Source organism: Miscanthus floridulus, chromosome 10 (assembly GCF_019320115.1).
Source record: "Miscanthus floridulus cultivar M001 chromosome 10, ASM1932011v1, whole genome shotgun sequence".
NCBI lineage: Eukaryota > Viridiplantae > Streptophyta > Magnoliopsida > Poales > Poaceae > Miscanthus > Miscanthus floridulus.
In genome coordinates this window covers 74963383-74986910 of record NC_089589.1, presented here as the reverse complement: position 1 = coordinate 74986910, position 23528 = coordinate 74963383, and the positions used below count along the sequence as shown (strand labels likewise).

Sequence of the window (23528 nt, the reverse complement as noted above, 5' to 3'; positions counted from 1 at the left end):
AGAAATACCTCCACAAGTCAAAGTAGGGGCTGATCTCCAAGAATACTTCGCACAGCGCGACGAACGCCGCCATGTGCTAAATCCCGTTGGGATTGAGATGCTGTAGCTCAATCTTGTAGAAGTGCAGCAGCCCCTGGAGGAATTTGTGGGCGGGGGTCACGAGCCCATGCTTGTGGAAGTGGGCGAACGACACCATGTAGCCATCGAGCGGTGATGGCGAATCCTCATTGCCAGGCAACAACCACTCCTCGGCCGAGGTCCACATGTGGAGAAGACCACGATGGACAAGGCCCTCCATGCGCTAGAAGGTGATGTCAGAACGGCACCATGGATCCATTGGAGGTGGGGCGGATGGATGACGAGCTCAACTGACGATGGAGATGCGGAGGCAGGAAACCAAAGCGTTGGCATGGCTATAGGAGGTAAGGATGTAGGCGTGCGTATGAAACATGGAGGGCTAACCCTTTGGTTTTATAGGGGCAACGGGTGCGAGGAAACCAACCGCCCACCTAGATCTCCGCGCCTGCCATGACCTGTCACCATGTCTTGTCACGGGGCATGCGCACGCAACCTATGGTTGTCCCCTCGAAAAACACGCCGAATGTTTTGCCTCCCCGAATGGGCCACAACCCATCACAGGTATGAGGGATACGGAGCTGAAAACGCTCCTACGGCCCATCTAGGCCTAGGAGTTCGAAGGTTGGCCCACCGATGGGTTCGACAACCACTTCGGGCACCTTTAGAGTGAGGGGTGGAAAGGGATGGGCTCGCTAGCGGCCAGTACCTAGGCACACAAGCACCATGGGCATCCTAGCCCATGTTCGAGTCTCGGCCAGATACGATCCATGGTTTTTCCTCGAAGAAAGGCAGAGAGCCCTCAGGATCGGTCGAACGGACCTGAGAACTATATGGATTGACCGCTGAGAATTTGGAGTTGGCCACCAGCTGACCCAAGCTGGACCCCCATCGAATGGGATGTCGGTGCCCTACTCGGACTAGCCAGTTAATAGCTCACCGAGGACCATGATTCGTCCATAGAGGAAAATCATGGCATGGCTCAGCCCCTCCATTTTTATCGAAAAAAGCGCTTGAGGGAAGACGATCACAAAGACGAGCCGACCCTCGACCGGACCCCTGCTATGCACGAGCCATAGAACGATAGACCCTTGTAGGGGGTTGGAATCAGTAAAGGTCTTTTTTGACCCACCAAATCTCATGGCTATACCCCCGAGGGGTCCGATCATGAAGAAAGGGAATCACCGTTCCCTAGGACACGCTGTGGGCGACAAAAGAAGGCCACGGCCCTCAGAGTCCTCTCATTTGAAAAAGCCTCCGAAGGAGTATTCTACTCCACCGCAGGCTCGGGGTGACTATCGGGGACCAATACTAGGGTACCCGAAGAGGAGCTAATGGTCATCAACATTGATTCATCCGAGCAGTCAAGAGTGCGGCTACAGCTCCAACCGACCCCTAGGTGCGCGGGCTTCGCCTCGCCCGACCTCTGGGGGCGGGCTCCACCTCGCCTGACCTCTGGGTCGAGGGCCCCGCCTTGCCTAACCTCTAGGTCGGTGGCTCCGCCTTGCCCGGCCTCTGGGTCAGGGGCTCTGTCTCGCCCGACCCCTTAGGCATGGCTCCTGACGGAAGCCTGTACCGTCGCCAACCACTATGGGCCAGAAAAGTACAACCCAAGGTCAAACTTCTAGCATCGTGCAGGGAGCGAGCACATCTCAACATGACCCATGCTAGCGACATATCACTCTAGGGAACTCACATCACCAATAGTGATGGACGTGTGGTCACTATACTGCCTACTCCCTGTACGACCGCTGACCAGCATGCTGGTTCGCCGCGTCGCCCGTCGAGACGGAATGGGACGTCATGACCCACTGACAACGATGGGGTATGGCATCAGCGGTGAATAGGTGCTCGGCGTGGAGCCAGTCCTTGTCACCATCTACAGTGTCGGCGGGACCGGCATAAAGGAGAAGAAAGGCCCGGCGGTCCTAGAAGCCTTCCTCTCCTTGGCTCTTCTCTCCCTCTCTCTGTGTAACCTGCTCTTCCACTTCATCTATAAAAGGGGAAGCATGATGCCCCAGGAGGGGGATGGCGGTTCACCACTCTATACGGTTGTAGACATCAAAACACACGCCCTAACACACCTTAGGAGCACACGCACATCAGAGACTTGGGACATGTCCCTCTCTCGCTCATTTGTAACCCCTACTATAAACTTTTAGTGCTAGTAACACGAGCAGCAGCGACGAACTGGACGTAGAGACTTTCTGCCCGAACCAGTATAAACCTCGTGTCCTCTAAGCACACCATCCGAGCCAGACGCGCAATACTAGAAATTTACTAGTTGGTAACTCGAAACACAAACACCACGTCTACGCTATCGACTACTACTCTAGCATCGATCAGGGTTATCCGTCTTTATCAGGGCCCTTTACTAGAGTATTCATCACACGGACAGACGACGAACCCGCAAGTAAGTAATGAACAAGACTAACTTAAAGTAGAACTCACCATCGAAGATAAACACGAACCTTATACTCCAAGTAGTATTCGGATCGTAGAGGTACAAGTGGATAGGAGCTGATGATCCCCGGTATTCCTTCCACTAAGTGTACTAGGGGCCCCAAGTACACAAGAGGAGGTAGCCGACAACTCTAGTACTTCTCCACTCTTACTCACTCACTCCCTACACTAGAACTAGCTAAAGAGCTAAGATAGGAATGGAGCTCTTCTCTTCTTGTCACATTGTGCTCTCTTGTGTTTGATGCCCTCAAATGAGGAGAGCGAGCCTCCTTTTATAGGTGGGGAGGAGGGAATGTCCATGGAATATGCTTGATCCCTACATGGAAAGCACCAAACCGACCTCCATGTACGTTGAACCTAGACAAAACCTCAGCACCGTCATTGGGCATGGCGGTAAGTGTCAACTGACCTGAAGTTGGGGCCAAACAGGGCCAGGTGGGGGTGTAGGTCGCACCATGGCTGAGCCCGAACGCGCCCATCTTCGGTGGGTCGCCTCTTGTGAGCATTGTGACTTGGCCCATGGTGGTTTTGCGTGAGGTTGAGGTGATTTGCTTCAGTTATGGGCTTGTTCTCCTCATCTTTGGGCCCCTGGTTCTGCATAGTAGTGGGCCTTGTCTTCTTGGGTTGCATAGGATGGCATTTACTCTTTGTTCCTTTGCGCATTCTTTAGCCTTTTATGTGCATTTCCACAAATGCCCTCCTGTAAATGGTAAATCACCAAAACTCATGGAATTTGTTAGTTGTAAGCCCTAGTTCTAAGTTTTGGTGTTTGTTTGTATGGATTTTATAAAAAGGTTGGTGGTTGGAAATATGAGTTAAGGACCACCAATAGCTATCCACAAACACAAGTAAGCTATAGTCTAAACACCATGTTTACACCACAGACTTACTACTCTAATTAATCCTGGCCACGACGAATTGATCAGAGCAGTCTACAAAGAGCAGTGAACCTGTGCTATGAGATAACCACTTATGCTAAACAAGGCAATTAATCAAAACACTATGTTCTAACTAGAGATCAAGACTACTACTATAAGTAAGACAGACTTGAATGAAGTACTTAAGTAAAGTAAAAAGCAATATATTTAATAAAGTAAAGCCTTACAAAAGAAAAAAGGTACATGAGCTATATCAGACTCCAAAGACTACTTCTGGATTCTTAGTAGAGATTGACTCGTCTCTAACTCCCACTACTTGCCTAACTACTAGCTTCTTCTTGCTTCCTTCAGATGATCTTGTGATGAGATATCTTATAAATGGCGCCGACACTTGTATATTATAGTACAAATGAGTAGGGGGAATTTGTAAAGGAGTGGAGAGGCGGTGGCACCCCTGGTGGGTTCGCTCGAACCACCTAGGGGACAGGCGACCCTTAGGATCCACCGACCTTCGATCCAACCCTCCAGGATGATCCTCAGTGGTGGTTGGCAGGTATATCCTAGGTAGCTAACTGCCTTTGCTTGGTCCAAACATGAATTGGTGGGGCCTCCAATCTAAGTGAAGCTCCACCTTAATTAGCTCTTGGATCAAATCGACGTGAAACTAGCGTGTAGGATTGCTCCTTCATGGTTGTTAGCTTATGGTAGGATTGGTGACGTGGAGGAGCCCTGGCCAGTTCAGGCGACCCATGGTGGGGTCAGGACCAGGTAGGCCCTGGTGCTCCAGCTTCGTCCCTCGTGTTCTAGGTGATTGATCTTTGATGTTTTCACAAGTTTGTCCCTGCACAAATATAAATATAAATACAAGTGGAACTATATTATTTGAAAAACCAGAATCTACTTTAATGTTGATTTCACCCTTTTTTGACCAAGTTGGCAGGGGAGCCTCCTACCTTTTTTTTCTTTTGTGTTAACAAAGAACCAATATGTACAAAAGTATAATAAAGAAGTACAAGGAAACTAGGCCCAAAAAAGAAAAGAAAAAAAAAGAAATTAGCTATAGCTATCTCTCCAAAGGCTGAGGAGGACTTATCTAGATTGCTTGGCTTTGGTGCACACCAAACCAAGTTCTTGTAAACCAACTTCTCTAAATTGTGTCTTCCAAACATTGAGATTAATTTGGCCACTGTCAATGATCACTCCATTTCTTGTAGACCAAATGACCCAGCATGCAGTAATGAAGATCTCTCTGAAAAGTGGGCTGCCAAAGGTTGTTCTAGCTTCAATAATCATGTATAAGGGCTGTGAATTCAAATTCCAAGTAATGGGGATTGTGTTCCAACATGATTGGCTAAAAAAGCACATTTAAAGAAAAGGTGAAAATTGGTTTCTTCACAACCTGAATTTCATAACACACAACAATAAATCAGTCAAGGACCTTGTTTTTCCTTCTCAAAAGGTTCCTTGTATTGAGTTTATCTCTGATGAGAAGTTAGAAGAAAAACTTATTACTCAAGTTGCTTGAGGACAATAACCAAGGAAACAGAGGGGAGGCTTCAATAGTTCCAATCAGCACAGAGTAGGCTTTTCTGCTATTGTAATGAGTTGAGCCCTAGGAATAATTCTAAGCATTAGACACCCCTTCATCCCGCTGCCTTTCTTGGATGATGGACTGAACTTCCTCTAATTGGTTGGTAGCTTGAGGGGAGAGAGAAAGACTAAAAATTCTGCTGAGTTCCTGATCGAGGAAGAACTTAACAGAGCAATTAGGCTTTTTTATAAAGGAAAAGAGCGGGGGAAGGAGACTTTTAAAGGTATCCCAGCCCAAGGTTCTGACCAAACTAGAACATTGTTTTCATGTTGATTTCACCTTCACTTTGTTGACATGTTGATGGTTGGATTATTCATTTAGTGACCATCAACAAGCTCCTCCAAGCTTCCCTTTTTCTCGGCCCGAGCAAAGACGAAGATTTAGCAGCAGTGGATCAGAAATTACTACAATGTTAACTCCTCACAAGTATTTTGCATACAAATCAACACTATATCTTTCGAATTGAATAAGTTGGCATTTTATAATATTCACCGTATTACCTTAGTCATCATGGGGCTTATTGCTTTCACCTTGTCATCAGAGGTCGAAAGACAGAACAGTTAGATAGAGTGCTCGTTTTTTCCATCCTTCATTTGGTATGATCTTCCGAAGGTTTTATGAATTTTTCAAAATTCAGTTCCACGAATGATACTCCCAGTTCTCTCAATGGAGTATGTATCCTCACCAAAGGCTATTATGCTCGATGTCAATATTCTATTCTAAAGCATATGTGGGGTTTATAGGTACATGATGATTGTAAGACATACTTGTATTACATATATTGCCAAGTCAAACACTTAGATCCATCAAAGAAACAGGTTATACACTTAGATTAAGATGTGCTATGTGGAACATGATGAAAGACTTTGTACTCCGTTTGATGATCTCTCTCTCTCATCTATTTATTTGAGAACATGGCTATCTTTTCCTTTGTTTTTCTCTTTTTTCTCATTTCTTTTTTTTTCTGTCCTTTCTTTTCTCTCATATCTTTCCTTTTTTTCTTTTTGCATAGCTCATGTCTCTTTTTGCAAGATTGCTAGAGAGGGATGAATCAAATTTTGTAGCATGGAGTATTTTCATTTGGTTGCAACAGAAATGACAGACATGCTTTTGCGTACTTTCAATATAAAAGCAACATATTCATGTGGTGTGTACGTCTCATCTTTTCTTAGCCAACTGAGTTTAACCGAATATTATATAAAAAGCTACTAAATTTAAAATATTAAATAGGTATTGTGATATTAATCATATAATATATTTTTTATAGTAAACTTTACTTGAGATACGAATGTTAAAATTATTTTCTATGAATCTAATTAAAATTTGAAATTGATTGTCCGTGCACTTTTTTCTTAAAGCGGCCGTTCCCTCCCCCGGTTCGGATTGTCCGAGAAGGTAAGTCACCGGTAGCTTGCCTCCTGTCTGATGCCATTCATTTGCTATCCAACGGTTGATTTTTTTTTAGTGGAATAAAGAGGCGCGATACGGGATGGCGCACGGAATTTGGGCGGGACTGGGCACCGCCGCGCCGCCGCGGTCGAGTGTCCGCGCCGCCGCTGCCCCAGCCGCGACTGCGTCCGCGGGGTCTGCAGCTGAGCTTCGCCCGCATCCGCGCGGTCTGCTGCTCAGCTTCGCCTGCATCCGCGCCGCCGCCTTCCGAGCTCCGCCGCGCGACTGCTGCCCAGCTCCTCTTGCGTCTGCGGTCTCCGCCACCGCCGCCCCAGCTCCGCCCACATCTCCCGCCGCCTACCTAGCTTAGCGATTGGACGAGGAACGGAGGGCATTGGGCATGGGCTAAGTCAGACAATCTGAGCCGTCCCCTCCCCAGTCGCAGCAAGTCAAGTCAACGGTTCACACGGGCATTATTGGAAGAGTTACAGTTGCTTATGCGGATGCGCTTCTCCCATCCTCCCCAAAAACCTACAGCCATTCGTCTCCCACACCCACTCATCTCCAGGTTGTGTCCGATCACCAGTGAGAGGAGCTCTCCCGCTTATTGTCTCAGAAACAGACATCATTGCTTCAGGTATTCTCCAGCCTGTTGCTGATGCAGAATCTATGTTCTTTGGGGCGTGATTTTTCCCTCTTTTTTTTACCCAATTGACATTTCATCTGGATTTCTGTCATTAAATTGCTGCTTTACAAATGACTGAGGAACTATCTGTTTAGATTCGCTACCTTTGTATTGTGTAGGCTTAGCATATTTATGTTCTTCCCAAGTCCAAACAATCACGATTATCTGTAATTTTCTCCACAAATTCTTAAATTTTATGAACCCTAAATTTCGTGGATTTCACTTATTTATCAATATCTAGTTCTGTATGTCAATGGCTTGCAATGTATCCATAGGCTTAATGAAAGGGGCATAATCTATCAATCAAAGAGAGTTGCAGGTTGACCATAGGCTTGCAATGTTTATAATGTTATGTTTTGTGCAGCCCCGCATGATTTATCGTCTCATATGAAGGTTATTTTTGTATAGTTGGGGAATGAAGGGAGATTCCAGCAGGGAAAGTAGCTTAAACGACAACTCACAAATATCAAGTGCATTTCCAAGGGAGCCAAAGCTAGAATTCCTAAAGAACATCACAAAAGACTTCTCAAGTGAACGAGAGGTTGGACATGGTGCGTTTGGAGTGGTTTATAAGGTATAATTTCTGTCTCATATTTTAATTCTTTTGAAGTGAACTATAACTAGTAAAAAAGTTGAAACCATATACTAACATGGAACCAAAACAGGGCATACTTCAGAGTGGACAACTGGTTGCTGTGAAGAAGCTTGTGCGAACATCCGGAGTTCATGATAGACGGTTTCAGAATGAGGCAGGCAATCTCCAGATTCTGGAGCACAGAAATATAGTCAGGTTACTTGGTTCTTGTTACCAAGTAGAAAAGAAATTGGTGGAGAGAAATGGCAGACATTTTCTCTCAGATGTTCCAGAAAAATTCCTCTGCTATGAATATTTGTCTAATGGAAGCCTTGACAAATACATTTATGGTATGGTAATCCCTGGTTGCATAATTGTTTCCTTATTTTTGTTTTTTGACTGTCTAAATACAGAATCCTAATGGTCTTGGTCTACGATAGAAAGTTAACATGATGATGGCTATTTTATATATACCCAGGAATGATACAGGGCACATAAAACATTTTGCCATTTTCTGTAACACAGAAGATGCAAAGATATCATTGAGAAGCTCTTTTCTACGAAGTATTTCAATTCCTTCTTACTTTTGTTATTCTTCAGATGAATCTTCTGGACTTGATTGGCCCATGCGCTTCAAAATAATCTTGGGGATATGCAATGGGTTGCATTTTCTGCATGAGGAGCGAAGTGAAGCCATAGTTCACTTGAACCTTAAACCTAGCAACATAATGTTGAGCGATGACATGGTGCCAAAAATTGCAGATTTTGGACTTTCAAGGTTGTTTGGTGAAGAACAAACCAGAATTCTCACCCAAAATGTTGTGGGATGGATGTAAGAACTTACTAGTTTCTGTATCTTTCCATTCTTCAAAGTTGCAGTAGTATTTTTTGTGTGATAGAATATAATTTGATGCTAATGTGACCCAGAGGATACATTGCCCCGGAATACCATTACAGAGGAGAAATATCAGTGAAGTCAGACATATTCAGTTTGGGTGTTCTTATTCTCGAAATAGTGACAGGACTGAAGAGGGACCTCAATATTCAAGACATTTCTTCTAAGTTACTAACTGATAATGTAAGTAATGCTGTAATAGTATGAACAATTTAGTCTCTGTTGGTGATGTTTTTCTGCTTTACTTTACAATTTCATTATCTAATTTTTCTAATTCGCACAGGTATCTAAAAATTGGACAAAAATGTCGCATATAGAATCAAAGTATCCATCACTGGAAGAACAACACATGCTACAAGTAAAAAGATGCATTGAACTTGGTTTAAACTGCGTGGAGACGGATCCAAAGAAAAGGCCTACTGTAGGATCAATAATTGGTAAACTCAAAGGTAAATGAACTGGTTCATAACCATTCATTCATTTCAGGATTTAAGGATTTAATCTAGAGGCTTTGTCGAAACATAGTGATAATTCCACTGCTGTCGTAATCTCTACCTCTAGAGTAAAATATGCATTCTCTTGTTTAAAATGGAATATGTTCAAGCAGAAATCAGTCATGAAGCTCGCATACACAAATTCATGGAGAAGAAGCTGCAACTGATAACTGAATTCCCAAGGGAACCAAAGCTACACTTTGTAGAGGAAATCACAGGGAACTTTGCCAATGACCGTGAAATTGGTAAAGGTTCTTTTGGGGTAGTTTATAAGGTATATTTTATTTTCCATCACCATCAATTTGAGAAAAAAATATGGGAGAAGCTATCTGAATATTCTTCTGTACTAATGATATTAATTAATCAGGGAATGCTTCAAAATGGAGAAGTTGTTGCGGTAAAAAGGCTTTTGGTAGTTCCAGAAATCAATCTGGATAAGCAATTTACAAATGAAGTATTTAGTCTGATTGATCTCAATCATAGAAATATAGTGAAGCTAATCGGGTATTGTTATGAAATACATAAGAAACTGGTGGAATCCCATGGAAGATATGTTTTTGCAGACACACAAGAAAGGATACTCTGCTATGAGTATTTGCCTAGGGGAAGCCTTGACAAGTATCTTTACGGTATTCTACTTTATCTCATTCTCTCTCTGATTTTAGTGGAATATTGGCTTCTGTTGTATCAAACACGAATTAACAGTCATAGGCAGCTTTATTTAACAAGTTGTTCAGACACCAGGGAAAAAATATCCTTCTGCTCCTTACATTTAGATGACAACAATCAGTTAAATTTAAGCTTAAGGTGTGCCCACTAGATATTTACTGAACCGATCACAAAGTATAGTGCAATTTAGTATGAGACTATAAAGGTATTTGTCCACATTACATATTAGATTTCCTTAAATATGTCCATATATCTTGGGGATGGATCCAAACTTATAGTAGTAACTTTGCATTCAAAGTGTTTTAGTTTGCTAGTAATAATGCAAAATTATGAGTTACAACTTTCTCTAGGTGTTGACTTACTGATTTGTCTATTTCTACAGGTGCATCTCATGAGCTTAACTGGAGCATCAGTGTCACACCCAATTTTAAGGATAAAATTGAATGCACAAAACTCGTGTGTGCCCAGGAATCAATCACACACACAAGCTGACAAATTACAAATAGTATCATCACGGTGTCTCATACATCAGAGTTATAATAAAACTTAGTCTTATACATCACAGCGGAATAATAAAAAGATAATAAACTCTCATGGCCGTCATCACAGGGAAGGTCAACTGGTTGACCACAAGCCTAATAATCCTCCGGGAAATCCTCATACCCGTTGTCATCTGTTACCCATCTGGGATTTTTATCCAAGTAAAGAAAATAAACAAGTGTAAGTACATTCCGTACTTAGCAAGCTAACATGGGGTTATGAAGCTCAAAAAGGATAGACTCTGGTTTACTGCAGTTAGCATTTTTAATAGGTCAAACTTTTATTCTCAAGTATTATCAAGTTATGCTTAAGCTCCTAGTTAATTCCCATAAGACCATATATCGGGGTCAAGTTTACCATATTTCATCATAGAACAACTTAATTGATCATCATCAAGTATCCAGTTATTCTGTGAGTTTTCCGGGCCGCTCGTAACCGTGAGCACGGCTGTTATAACAGTTTGTTACCCTCTGCAGAGGTGGTGCACGTTCACCGCGAGTCGTGATCCCCATATGCCCGGGTTAATTACACCCATGTCACTTCCAAGGTGAGCGGGCAGGGTACACTATGAAGTCATTTCATAGGTTTCCCTAACAAGTTAGGGCCGCTAGGTTTCCTTGGCAGGCAGATGTAGGGACCCCCCTTTCCTATGGCACAAATCCATCACGGCTATACTCATAGGAACAGAGGCAGCCCTATACCCAAAGTGGCAAGCCCCATTTGCGCCAAAAAGGTAACCTCTAACCAGCTAGGAAAGGTCCTATTACTGAGCTAAAGTCAGAGCCATATGACTCTCCCAGTTGCACTGTTAGACCCAGCTTTTGCCGACAGATAAGTCCTTATGGAGGGCCGGGAGCAACATGAACAAAGGTCATTTGCACTTTCGCCCTATGAAACAGTTGTTATAATTCAGGTTACTCTCTTTGTTCCATAGTATCATTCATCAATATGTATATCAAGTTCAGTTAGAGCACTAGCAATCTACCCATATGCATTTAACCCTTAGGAGACAAAGAACAGGATAACAATCTCTAGGATGTCCTTACGGGTATCAAAATTAGACACATGCAAATGAGTAATTGCTTAAAGTGAAATAGGACATCAAGGAAGGCCCATGTTATACTTACATTGGTTCACAAACTCGTGCTGGTCCTGCTGGTCGTCGAAGAGTTCTTGGTCTCCAACGTTTTCCTCACCGTCTGAACGCGGCCAACACGGCAACATACAACATTCCAAAAGCATTCATGCAAAGCAAACATTCCTATCATTAGAACAGTACACCAACAGTATTGAAATCAAGATAAAATGTTTGTAAAACTAATCTACATTTCGCTACGATCACGTCAACACGAAGTTCACGAAAAACAGAGCTAAAATGCGAAAGTTATGATTAAAACGGGTTTTCCTATAGCCCTATATTTAATTAAATCTAATCATGAAATTAAAAAGTTCCAAACTTGACTAACAGTAGCTCCAACATGTAGCTTATGAAATTACGAAGCTAACGCGATTTGAATGGATCAATTCGGAGTTAAAACGACAATTCTATAAGCGAAACAGTTCGAATGGCATTTCTGTAAATACTGAAAGCGTACTTTTGACTTAAACAGTGAAGTTTACGCTTTCCAAACGGAATTGCGCATTCGGGGAAATACGTTTTGGGCCGCGGGTTAGGACTTAGAAAAGTCCAGGGGCTCTTATGCAAATTCACCCGCGAAGGGGTACCTTCTATTTCAGGCCGTTGATCTCGCGATGGACGGTTCGGATTAGACGTGGGGGGGGGGGGGGTTGGCTGGCCGGAACAGGGACTCCGGCGAGGCTAGCCATGGCCGGCGGCAAAGAGCACGCCGGCGAGCTCGGTTAGGGGGCTAGAGTCCGCCAAACGGGGAACCGAGGGCACCCGAGAGCTCGGGGGAGAAGGGGGGGTCGCGCTTAGGTCGAGAAGACGGCCGGAGGGGAAGGCCGGGGCGGCGGCGCCATGGCCGGCGGCCAAAGCTCGCGGACGCTTGAGAATAGGGCCCCAAACGGCCACGAAATACCAAATCGAAAGCATAGGGGGAAGGAGGGAAGCATGGCGGAGCTCACCGCGACTTCAAACGGGGACGAGCGCGACTCGGGGACGGCGTTCCGCGGACGGCGAGGACAGTGGTCGGCGGGGCTCTTCCGTGCGGCGGTTGCGGCCGGGACGAGGCGAAAATGGAGCGGGGAGCGAGAGAGAGACACGCGGGGGGGGGGGGGGGGGGGGGGGGCTCGGCTTCGCTTAAAAAGAAGCCGAGGCGCGCGAGGGGGGCACTCCCACGACGCCAGGGGCGGCGGTTGCGGCCTTGCGACATGGCCGGGCGGTTCCGAGGCGCGGGGCAGAGGTGGGGGACGCGCTGACGGGCGGGGTCAGGCTGTCAGCGGCTGGGCGCGGGAAGCAGGCGCGCGGTGCTGGGCCGGCGGTTGCCTGGTGCGGGCGCAGGCGCAGCTGCTGGGCTGGGTGCGGCTGGCGGGGTTGCTGGGCTGGCGAGGCGGCTGTTGCTGGGCCGCGCGAAGCTGGGCCGGGCGGGAAAAAGGGAGGCGAGCTGGGCTGGGGCTGGTGCTGGGCCGCGGGAAAAAAAAAGAGGGGCCAGCGGGCCGAATGTGAGGAAGGGGAGGAGATGGAAGGAAATTTTCCTTTTACTTTTTATAAATAAAATTTTCAAACTCATTTTCAAAAGGGTTTTTAAAATCTTTTAGCATTTGAACAAAACCACCCGTCACAGAAATAAATATGCAATAGCATGAATGCATCAACATGTTTCTATTCTTGTATTTTCTTTTAATTTCATAAAAGAAATATTATTTCCTAAATTTGAAATGCACATATAATTGCATATTTAAATCAAATTTACTATTTTAAAAAGAATTCAAATTTTAGGGTGTTACAATCAGCTTCAAAATAATACAGGGGATTTTCAGGGTTTACAGTTCTTACATGAATTGCAAAGACCCATAATTCACATGGATCTCAAACCTGGAAATATATTGTTGGATGATAATTTAATGCCCAAAATTGCTGATTTTGGTTTGTCAAGGCTCTTTGGTGAAGAGCAAACACGTACACTCACTTTAAATGTTGTGGGACCAAGGTAAGCTTGACGAAAATTTGTGAATAATTCTCTGTTTGTTCATGATCAACCAGATTATACTGCATGTACCGCTTCCAATGACTTTCATGTAATGCAGAGGATACCTGGCTCCAGAGTATTACTACAGAGGTGAAGTCTCAGCCAAATCAGATATATATAGTCTGGGTATCCTTATAATCGAGATAGTAACAGGGTTAAAAGTCGATTCTAACACTGAAGACTTGTCATCTAAGAACCTTATCGACAATGTAAGTCTAACATATTTTGATTTTTTTATCCTTAACCTTAAGAATGTTGTTCGGACAAATAGAGGTAGTGAACCGTACTTTGAATGGTGTAACTGATGCTCTTTAATGAAACTTTGCAATTCTAGGTACAAAAAACTTGGACAAAAATGCCGCAGATAGCTTCTAAGTATCCAACGGTGGAAGCGAGCAGCCTCCAACAAGTTAAAAGGTGCATTGATGTTGGGCTAAATTGTGTCAGCGAAAATCCAAAAGAAAGGCCTTCCATAGGGAAAATTATGGAGCAACTTAATGGAAATGGCTTTCCATCCAGCAGCTAGATCTTGATACTTGAACTGAAAAAAATTCCTAGGAAGCAACAGTGAAGGGGGCCAGATAGAAAAGACTTCATGTCTACACTCCCTCTCTCAGTTCAGGCCTATGATCAGTTTCAGCAACTCATTTTCATTCTGGATGACACTCAACTTCTTCAAGGCAAGGATCAATGGTCTTACATCTGGGGTTCCACTGAGTTTGCATCAAACAAAGCTTATCTGCATCTGATGGGCACCAGGCAAATATCACCGGTTTATACATGGCTTTGAAATTCCTATTGCCAGCCAAAGCAGAAAGTTTTCTTTTGGCTAGTTTTAAAAGATAGACTTAGTACCCAAACTTCTGAAAAGGAAAACTATGGTGTTGGAAAATTACAACTGTGTGCTGTGTCATTTGGACACTGAAGAGTCTTTGCATCACTTGTTCCTGCATTGCCCTTTTGCTATGTCGTGCTGGAATGTGTTGGGTTTGGCACATTTAATACAAGGGGACATTCTGGACACGATCTCCTTGTTCAAGACTCAAATTCAGAGGCCAATATTTATGGAGATAATAGTAGCAATGTTCTGGGCAATTTGGTCTACTAGAAATGATGTCATTTTCTTTTTTTTTGGGGAACGAAATGATGTCATTTTCAGAAATCTCCAGCAATCAGTGATCTCTTGCAAAGTCACCTGTAGACAAGAATTAGCTTGAGTTAAGCTTAGAGCTAAGGAGGAGTACAAACAACTGATAGACCTATGGCTAGACAGCTTTGTGTAATTGAGATAGTAACAGGGTTAAAAGTCTGGGTATCCTTATAATTCAAATAGTAATAACAGGGTTAAAAGTTGATTCTAACACTGAAGCTTTATCGTCTAAGAACCTTATCGACAGTGTAAGTCCAACATATTTTGAATTTTTATCCTTAAGAATGTTGCTCTGACAAATAGAGGTACTGAACCGTACTTTGAATAGTGTAATTTATGCTCTTTAATGAAACTTTGCAATTACAGGTACAAAAAAACCTGGACAAAAACACCACAGATAGCTTTGAAGTACCCAACGTTGGAAGCAAGCAGCCTCCAACAAGTTAAAAGTTGCATTGATGTCGGTCTAAATTTTGTCGGCGAAAATCCAAAAGAAAGGCCTTCCATAGGGCAAATTATCAAGCAGCTTTCCATCTAGCAGCTAGATGCCTAGATCTTGATGCTTGGACTGAAACAAATTCCTAGGAAGCAATAGTGGAGGGGAGCAAATAGAAAAGGCTCTGCAAGTCTCAAATATTACAGGCATCCAATGATTTACAAATTATTACACGTAGCAACTGATCCTCTCTTGTGCGCTTTCTTTTGAAGAGTCCGCGTGGAGATAAGAAATGAACAGCTTTTGCTGCTACCGCTCAGCGGTTGGAACTTGGAAGCTTTTGCTTTACATATTTTAAATAGAAGGAGCAGATGTCATCCCGGATTTGTTCTTGGTACCAAATAGGGGTCGACAGGGTAAATCAGTGTAAATTTCTTGTGACATAGTACAGGCTGAGAGACGACTTCCGTTCTGGCTAGATGTGTACCTGTTGAAAGATCAGTTGTATGCATTTAGTCATCAATCAACGGCAAAATATGTAGTACTATTAGTATATAAATGGACCTGTTTAGAAAGAGAGTCGACCAATCAAGTAAAGAACAGTTAGCTCCATTGGCTACTACGCTAATAATTTAATATAAATAGATAATGGTCCGCTCTCATCCAACACACAACCGGACGCGGTTATGACCACTGACAACATGCATGGGTTTTGGTTTTGGAATTACTCGGCAATTTCTGCAATATTACAAGAGTGGTTCTCTGTCACAGTCTCATAGTTGGTGGCACCGCGTAAGGCCATTGACGACGACTGCAGCTTGGGGTCGAGTCAAGTCAACGTCTCATGGCGCCTCTCAGACACGACGTACACGATGGATGCTTTGGTCCGGAGCTTGTCATTGAATTTAGAGAGTGATGTGGCCTCTACATTAGTGGAGAGCGAGAATGGTGGATTTGGAGAATAGAAAAGATGGAGTGGATTAGAGTTTATTGGAGCCTGATTTTTTGGTTTATTTTATAAATTTTGTAATAGTGAACCATGTAGAGAGCCTCTTGGAGATGCTTTTAGGAAAGAATTACATCTGTGCTCTTTATAAGAAAGGAATAGCATCTGCACTAAAATTTATTTTTTACCCTATGCATTAATTGGAACACGACAAAACATATTGTACATTGTTCAAAACAAGCCATTAGTAATCAATGGGGGCTGTTATCTATTATTGAATCTATAATCTATTAAGAACGGTTGATATTGTGTGCTTTTTGTTAACATGTGCGGACAGGTCTGAAACATCTAAGTAAAATAGATTGCATACATTATCTTGAACTAATCAAGCTCCATGCTTTGATTGTGCAGAACTGAACTAATGGCAGAAGCACTGCTAACTGCTCTCTCGAAAATTGGTACCGTTTTAGGAGATGAAGTCATCAAATTCGTCATCGCTGAAGCATCTAAAAAGGCAACTAATCTGAGGGAGCTACCAGAAAATATAAGGCACATTGAGAGAGAATTGAATATGATGAGAAATGTAATACAAGATTTGGATACCACAAATCTCAGCATCAATGTGGTCAAGGGATGGATTGGGGAGCTGAGAAAGGTGGCCTTCCATGTGGAAGATGTAATGGATAAATACTCATATCACGCTTTTAAGCTGCAGGAAGAAGGATCGCTGATGTGGTTCATCAAAGGAGCACAAAATGCCAAAATTTTCAGTGATATTGCTGATGAGGTGGTTCGTATAAAGGGTGAGATTGAGCAAGTAAAACAACTGCAGAAGGACTATTTCCCTGCTCTCCAAGTTCCAGCAAGCCCTGTAATTGTTCGACATGGATCCCAAACCTTCTTGCCAGAGCTTATTCAAGATGAAGATCTCGTGGGGATTGCATTGAATCAGGCAAAGTTGATTGGATGGCTTCATAGCAATGAGCCAAACAACAAAGTGATAACGGTGTCGGGTATGGGTGGATTGGGAAAGACCACTCTGGTCATGAATGTTTATGAGCGTATGAAGAGCGAGTTCCCTGTCAATGCCCGGATCACTGTGTCACAGACCTACACAATAGTTGGTTTGCTGAGAGAACTACTCAGAGAGATTGGGAAGGACACATATAAGCCATCAGATAGCATCGAAAGTATGGATGCCTACAAGCTGAGAGAAGAAATTAAGAATGTCCTAGGTACCAGAAAATGTTTGTTTGTCTTGGATGATGTTTGGAACATGGAAGTGTACCATCAAATGATGGAAGACATTTTCAATACTCTTCGAGCAAGCTGTGTCATCATCACAACACGGAGAGAAGACGTTGCATCTCTTGCATCTTCAGGATGCCATCTTCAGCTCCAGCCTTTGGGACGTTCCCATGCACTCGAGCTCTTCTGTAGAAGAGCCTTTAAAAACACGGCTGAGTGTCCCCAAGAGCTTGAGGATGTGGCTGCTTCCATAGTAGAAAGGTGTAAGGGCTTGCCATTGGCACTTATATCTATGGGCAGCCTCATGTCCTCCAAGAAACCAACTAAACATGCCTGGAATCAAATGTACAATCAGTTCCGGGTTGAGCTAGCTAAACCAGACAATGTGCAGGCAATTTTGAAGCTTAGCTACAATGATTTACCAGGGAACCTCAGAAATTGTTTCCTATACTGCAGCCTATTTCCAGAAGATTGCATCATGTCGAGAGAGAGCCTTGTCAGGCAGTGGGTTGCTGAAGGATTTGCAGTGACCAACGAAAACAACACACTGGAGGATGTGGCTGAACTAATTCTGGTGGAGCTCATTACTAGGAATTTGCTGCAAGTTGAAGAGTATGATGAGCTTGGTAGGGTGAACACATGTAAGATGCATGACATTGTGCGTGACCTGGCTCTTTCAATAGCTAGAGATGAAAAGTTTGGCTCTGCGAGCGATCAGGCTGCAGTGATAAATATGGACTGGGAAGTGCGCCGACTATCATTGTGTGGATGGAATGGAAGTGATGCACCAAGAGTGAAATTTCCACACCTTCGCACTGTATTTTCACTTGATGGTGTTACATCCGCTCACATGCTAGCCTCAATCTTTTCTGAGTCAAGCTACCTTACTGTTCTTGAGCTACAAGATTCTGGGATAACCGAAGTGCCACAATCTATAGGGAATCTGTTTAATCTATGTTACATTGGCTTGCGGCGCACAGGAGTCAAGTCGCTCCCAGAGTGTATTGAGAAGCTATCCAACCTACAGACACTGGACATCAAGCAAACAAAAATAGAGAAGCTACCAAGAGGCATAGTCAAGGTCAAGAAGCTGAGGCATCTGTTAGCTGACAGAGTGGTGGATGAGAAGCAGAAAGATTTCCGGTACTTCACAGGGGTACAGCCACCCAAGGACCTCTCTAACTTGGTGGAACTTCAAACTCTGGAGACTGTGGAAGCAACAAATGACTTGGCAGGCCAATTGGACAACCTCAGAAAACTAAAAAGCGTGTGGGTTTGCAAAGTTACTGCCATCCATTCTGCAGATCTTTTTCCTGCAGTATCTAAGCTGCCACTTCTTGCCTGTTTGCTTCTTAATGCAAGTGATGAGGACCAGACACTGCACTTGGAAACTCTCAACCCACAGTCCAAGCAGTTCCACAGGTTGATCGTCAGGGGCCGCTGGGCTGCCGGAACACTGCAGTGCCCAATATTTCAAGGCCATGGGAAAAACCTCAAGTATCTAGCTCTAAGCTGGTCTGGTCTTCAGGAAGACCCGCTACTGCTTATTGCTCCACATGTACCAAACCTCACCTATCTGAGTCTTAACAGGGTGAGCAGCACAGAGACAATGGTTATTTCTGAAGGGTCCTTTCCACAGCTAAAGACACTAATACTGAAGAACATGCTCAATGTCAAGCAGTTGACAGTTGGGAAGGATGCTCTTCCAAATATTGAAGGTTTATATATTGTGGCGCTGCCGAAACTGAATAAGGTTCCTCAAGGATTTGAATCCCTTGTGTCTTTAAGGAAGCTGTGGTTACTGTCTCTGCATAAGGATTTCAAAATCCTGTGGGAGCTAAGTAGAATGCGCCAGAAGATGCCAGAAGTGGTGGAGGTTCGCGTCGAGTGATCGCCTGCTTCTTCATACCGCAATACTTCTGATTATTTATGCATATAGTCCTTTGTGTTTGATTCTTCCAGTAGATCTGCAATTCTGAATGCTTTTGTGCTTGTGTTTTTACTTTCAATAAGTCCGGAAGAAACAGATCTCCTCACCAAGAATGTGCCTGATAGTTGTGTGTATGCCATGTTATTGTGGTTTCTTTGTAGTTTGATTTTCCTTTTTTATGTACGAACCTTGTCATTGAACTGGATTTGACAATAACGTTTTTTCTGTCACCATCTTGCTGCCATGTTCAGTTCTGAAGTAATAAGGTCTCATGATTTTTATTTCCTATATGACATCTGACTATCTTAGGCAAGCCAGATTTCTTCATAGTGAACGGGTGACGATTCAAGAACAGACCTATCATTGGGGTTCTCATAATAAGGCTTGTTTCTCCGAGGGCACTGGGCTGTAATGCCCAAGATTTCATGGCCTTGGGAAACATCTCAAATACAGGCTTGGTACCGCCCGGACGTCCGGACGCCTGTGCTTGCAGTCCTTTTCTCACGTAGTTTCGCGTGCCCACATGAGGCCCGCGCCGCCCCAAACCTCACCAGCATCGATAAGAGAGGGAGAAGGCGGCGGGTGCCCAGTCGGCGCCGAGAGGAGGAGGAGACACCGAGGCGAGGCAGCAGAAGACGAGGAGGGAGATGCAACACCCGGTCTACTTTTAAAACATTCACTTGCAACATACGTTTGAAGCCAGATGAAATACTTGAAACATGCATCTGAAACACTTGCAAAAACACATAAAAAACAATTGAAACCATTGCAAAAGCATACGCAACATCTAGATAAAACACTTATAAAAACATATTTCAAAACATATGCAACATCCAGACAAATACACTTGCAACATACGCCAAAAAAATAGATGAAACATTGGGAATAAAAGCTTGCAACATATGGGCACAACCATTGCAACATATGTAATATCTCGATCTACTTTTGCAATAGAGCACCTGAGTCGAGCAGGCCTGGGTTCGACTCCCCGTGGGAGCCAATTAAACAAGTCTAGAATAAAAAAAATATAAAAAATAGGTTGGGGTTTGCCCTACTGACTTGGGTCGAAACATAATATCTGCAACACTTGAAACAGACTCTTGCAACATGTGCTTTCAAGATGCTATGGAGTGGTGCAAAGGTCACCAGTGTAAACCTTGTCGGTGGCACGGACATCAGCAGGGACCGCGGGAGACACGAGTCCAGGGGGCGGCACGCCGGCGAGGGCAGGTCCGTCCCACGAGCAGGGGCGCGCAGAGCAAGTGGCAACCCACTCCGACTGCTTGTGCCACACGTGCCAAACCTCACCTTCCTAATCTTAAACAAAGTCAGCACTGCAGACTCACGACCTTCACACTTGCACGATATCTCCCTGTTTATCTTTTTATATATATTATTATTTTGTCTTTTTATATATATTATTATTTTATAATCTTGTATTAAATATTCTGGCTACCTGATGAACTCAAATGAAAATAATTTTAACTACAAAGTTTTAAATCTTATCAAACATTATAACTTTGATATAAGATGTGCCTCCATACGAGATTGTTTGAAAATTTCAAAAATTAATCTCAAAACTATAAATATAAAATGTATATTTAAGACTCTAAAATACTTGAATAAAATACTTATCTACAACAAACTTGTAGATTGGGTCCGCCCGATTATCAATGTGAACATTCAAGGTGGTTTCATAATTCTAAATTTTGAATTTCAAAATCTAAAAACTTAAAACACATATTTGGGACTCTAAACAACTTCAAATAAAAACCTTTTCAACTAGTAAATTGTATATTGTATTGACAATACATCTTTAGTGTAGAGCATGTCAACATCAGAGATTATTTGAAAATTTTAAATTTCAAATATCAAAATCAATGGACTTAAAACAATATTTTGGGAAACTATAAAGTTTCAAATCAAAATCTTCTCAAATTCAAACTTGTAGGTTGTGTCAAGAGTTACAACTTTTTTTGATATAAGGTTCGTCTTCATTTGATTTCATATGAAAAGGTTATAGTTTATTCTTGATGCAACTATTTGAGAGATGGATCTCTTAAGACCTGTTAATAGCGATCTTTAGAGATGGACATCTTAAAGATACCCACCTCTTTTAACCAATTTACAAAGGTGGACGGCATAAAGTAACTGTCTTATTGTAAATTACTAATGATTAACAGAGGCAAACGCCATGCGCGCCTTTATAAATGATTAACAGAGACAAGTGTTTGCCTGGAGGCCGCTTGACCATTTATAGGGGCAGTCCCTAGATATGCTCGCATCTGTTAATCAGAGAGGTTGTCTTCTAAAATCATTTTGCTAGTAGTGAAGATTTGTTGTAACAAATGAAGCAATAGTTAGTTATGATTGACAAATTCATCCACAAATATCAAATCATTGACTACGAGCGTTTTGGATCTATTAGTTCCAGGACTAAACTTTAGTCCCTACCCTATTTGGATGGAGTGGCTAATGGCCATTGAAGCTACTATACAAAGACCAAAATGCCCCTAATTCACACAATATTCTCGAGGGAGTCCAACTCCTCCTTCGCCACCGTTGGACCTGGAGCGCGGGCCCGCTCTTGCCCATGGCAACGCATCGACCTTCGCGATGCCGGGGAACACTGGGAGGGGAGCCCCGCACACGCTTGTTGTAGTCCGCATCGCCGAGGGCAGCCACGCTGCGCGCACGCGGGCAGGCCGCTGCGCCCTGGGCCGCGAGTGCATTAATGAGGGGCAGGGGTGTCTTTTTTGCTGGTTTAGTCCCTTTTAATCACCCCAAAAGACTAATGGACTAATTGGTTTAGTCACACTGTTTGGGTCTTTAGGGGCTAAAAGCGACTAAATGGGGTCACCCCATCCAAACAGGCCCTACGTATCCATACATGGCAAATGTATATTTGTCATATAATGTAGTTCCCCTAGACATATATATTAAATCAGAGCTTATTTGATACCATATGAAGTAGTCTTACTGGATTTTTATTGTTACCATGAAGTTAGGCATGATGTTAGAGATACATTAATTTCCTTGGCATTAGTGGTGCAAGTATGTGTTCGACGGTAGCATAGACGCCTATACTGAAAGAAACTAGGTAGTAATAGTACTTGCAAGACTGCTTATATAGTTATAATTTTAGATGTGTCATGTCTGGTAAATTTGACTAACACATGCGCGAGCTATTGCACACAAGCTCATAACATGATATTTATTAAGATTTCCCCAAGGATTTTGTCGAAATGGCCGAGGCGCGAGGGCTTGTTCTTCTTTACTTTTTGTTTTCCGGGTGAGTGAAGCTGTTTCCGGGTGATCTTGAGCAACAAAAGCTTGTGAACGCTCCACTCGAGAAATGCAGTTTATTCCTCTTTGACTTGGCTTTTGACTCGATCTGGCCTATTTATCACCTGTATTTTGACATTTAAGGTTTTGTTCGCTTGAGCTTATTAGCCAGAATCAACCAGCCAGAAAACAATGTTTTTCTCTCATAATAAATCAGCCATACAAATGAGTCGGAACCAAAATAAGTCTTGCCAAACAGAGCCTAAGCACATTTCTAGTAGCCATGTTAGTTTGAGAGAGTGACCATGGTTCGAAACTGTGTCCAATACAGTCACGGTCCGAAACTGTCTAGAACGAACACGGAAGTGTGCATAGTTGTTTGTTTCCAATCCGAAAAGGGTCACCAAGTCAGTGTCGCCGAGTTCCATAATTGAATCGTCAGCTTTTGACTAAGGCCCTGTTTGGTAGGGCTTCTTCATCGACTTCGAAAGCTATTTGGAGCTGTTTTCTGCCAAACGGGATAAAATGAAATGGTTCCTTTAGAAGGCCCTAAAAACATGCTCTTATAGAGCTTTGGAGTGGGAAGAAGAAGAAAAAAATGATGGTTTCACCTAACTTTACTAGTGAACTAGAGTCTTGCCAAACGGTGCCTAATTAAGCACCACAAAAGTGGATTCGATTAAGTTCTCATCAGCGTTCCATTGATCCGCGCTCTCATGTCAAGTCAAGATGCGTAGGCCACATCCGTGTGTGAACGGCACTAGCGTAGCGGCCACAGAGATTCTTTTCCTCGATCATCGGTGGGGCTCCCACTTTCCTCGTTGTTCCCGCGGCTGCATCGAATTAAAGTTTGCAGTAGTAGTGCAGATTGCAGAGAATCTCGGTGCTTTCTCCTCTTTTCCCTGTTCCCACTCATAAAGTTTGAAGCGACGCAGGGCAGAGCGCGCGCCCTTCTCAACCTGTGTTATGTTCACATGCCCAAGGTAATTAGTGGATAATATCCGTTGCAACTTGCATGGTCATTTCCAAGTATAAACTTTAGATTTAGTTAATAAAATAGTGTCACTTACTCCTTCGTTCTGTAATATTGTGCATTCTAAAAATTTTAAAACAACTTAAGGAAACTCTCAA

The 23528-nt window shown here is 43.4% G+C and overlaps 2 protein-coding genes across 2 annotated transcripts; both read left to right on the top strand.

The window, feature by feature from the left end:
- Positions 1 to 6425: 6425 nt before the first annotated feature.
- On the top strand, positions 6426 to 15448 carry LOC136486767 (uncharacterized). Its single transcript, XM_066483762.1, has 14 exons — positions 6426 to 6887; positions 6934 to 7033; positions 7490 to 7655; positions 7747 to 8005; positions 8256 to 8487; positions 8583 to 8733; positions 8834 to 8999; positions 9158 to 9318; positions 9412 to 9673; positions 10096 to 10127; positions 13167 to 13363; positions 13461 to 13611; positions 13737 to 14800; positions 14919 to 15448. Exons 3-13 carry the CDS (start codon positions 7497 to 7499, stop codon positions 13926 to 13928), a joined length of 1962 nt encoding a protein of 653 aa, XP_066339859.1. The 5' UTR covers positions 6426 to 6887; positions 6934 to 7033; positions 7490 to 7496; the 3' UTR covers positions 13929 to 14800; positions 14919 to 15448.
- Positions 15449 to 16316: 868 nt separating this feature from the next.
- LOC136486766 (disease resistance protein RPM1-like) lies at positions 16317 to 19355 on the top strand. The gene has a single exon (XM_066483760.1). The coding sequence runs from the start codon at positions 16356 to 16358 to the stop codon at positions 19071 to 19073; it is 2718 nt and encodes a 905-aa protein (XP_066339857.1). The 5' UTR covers positions 16317 to 16355; the 3' UTR covers positions 19074 to 19355.
- The last annotated feature ends 4173 nt before the right edge of the window (positions 19356 to 23528 follow it).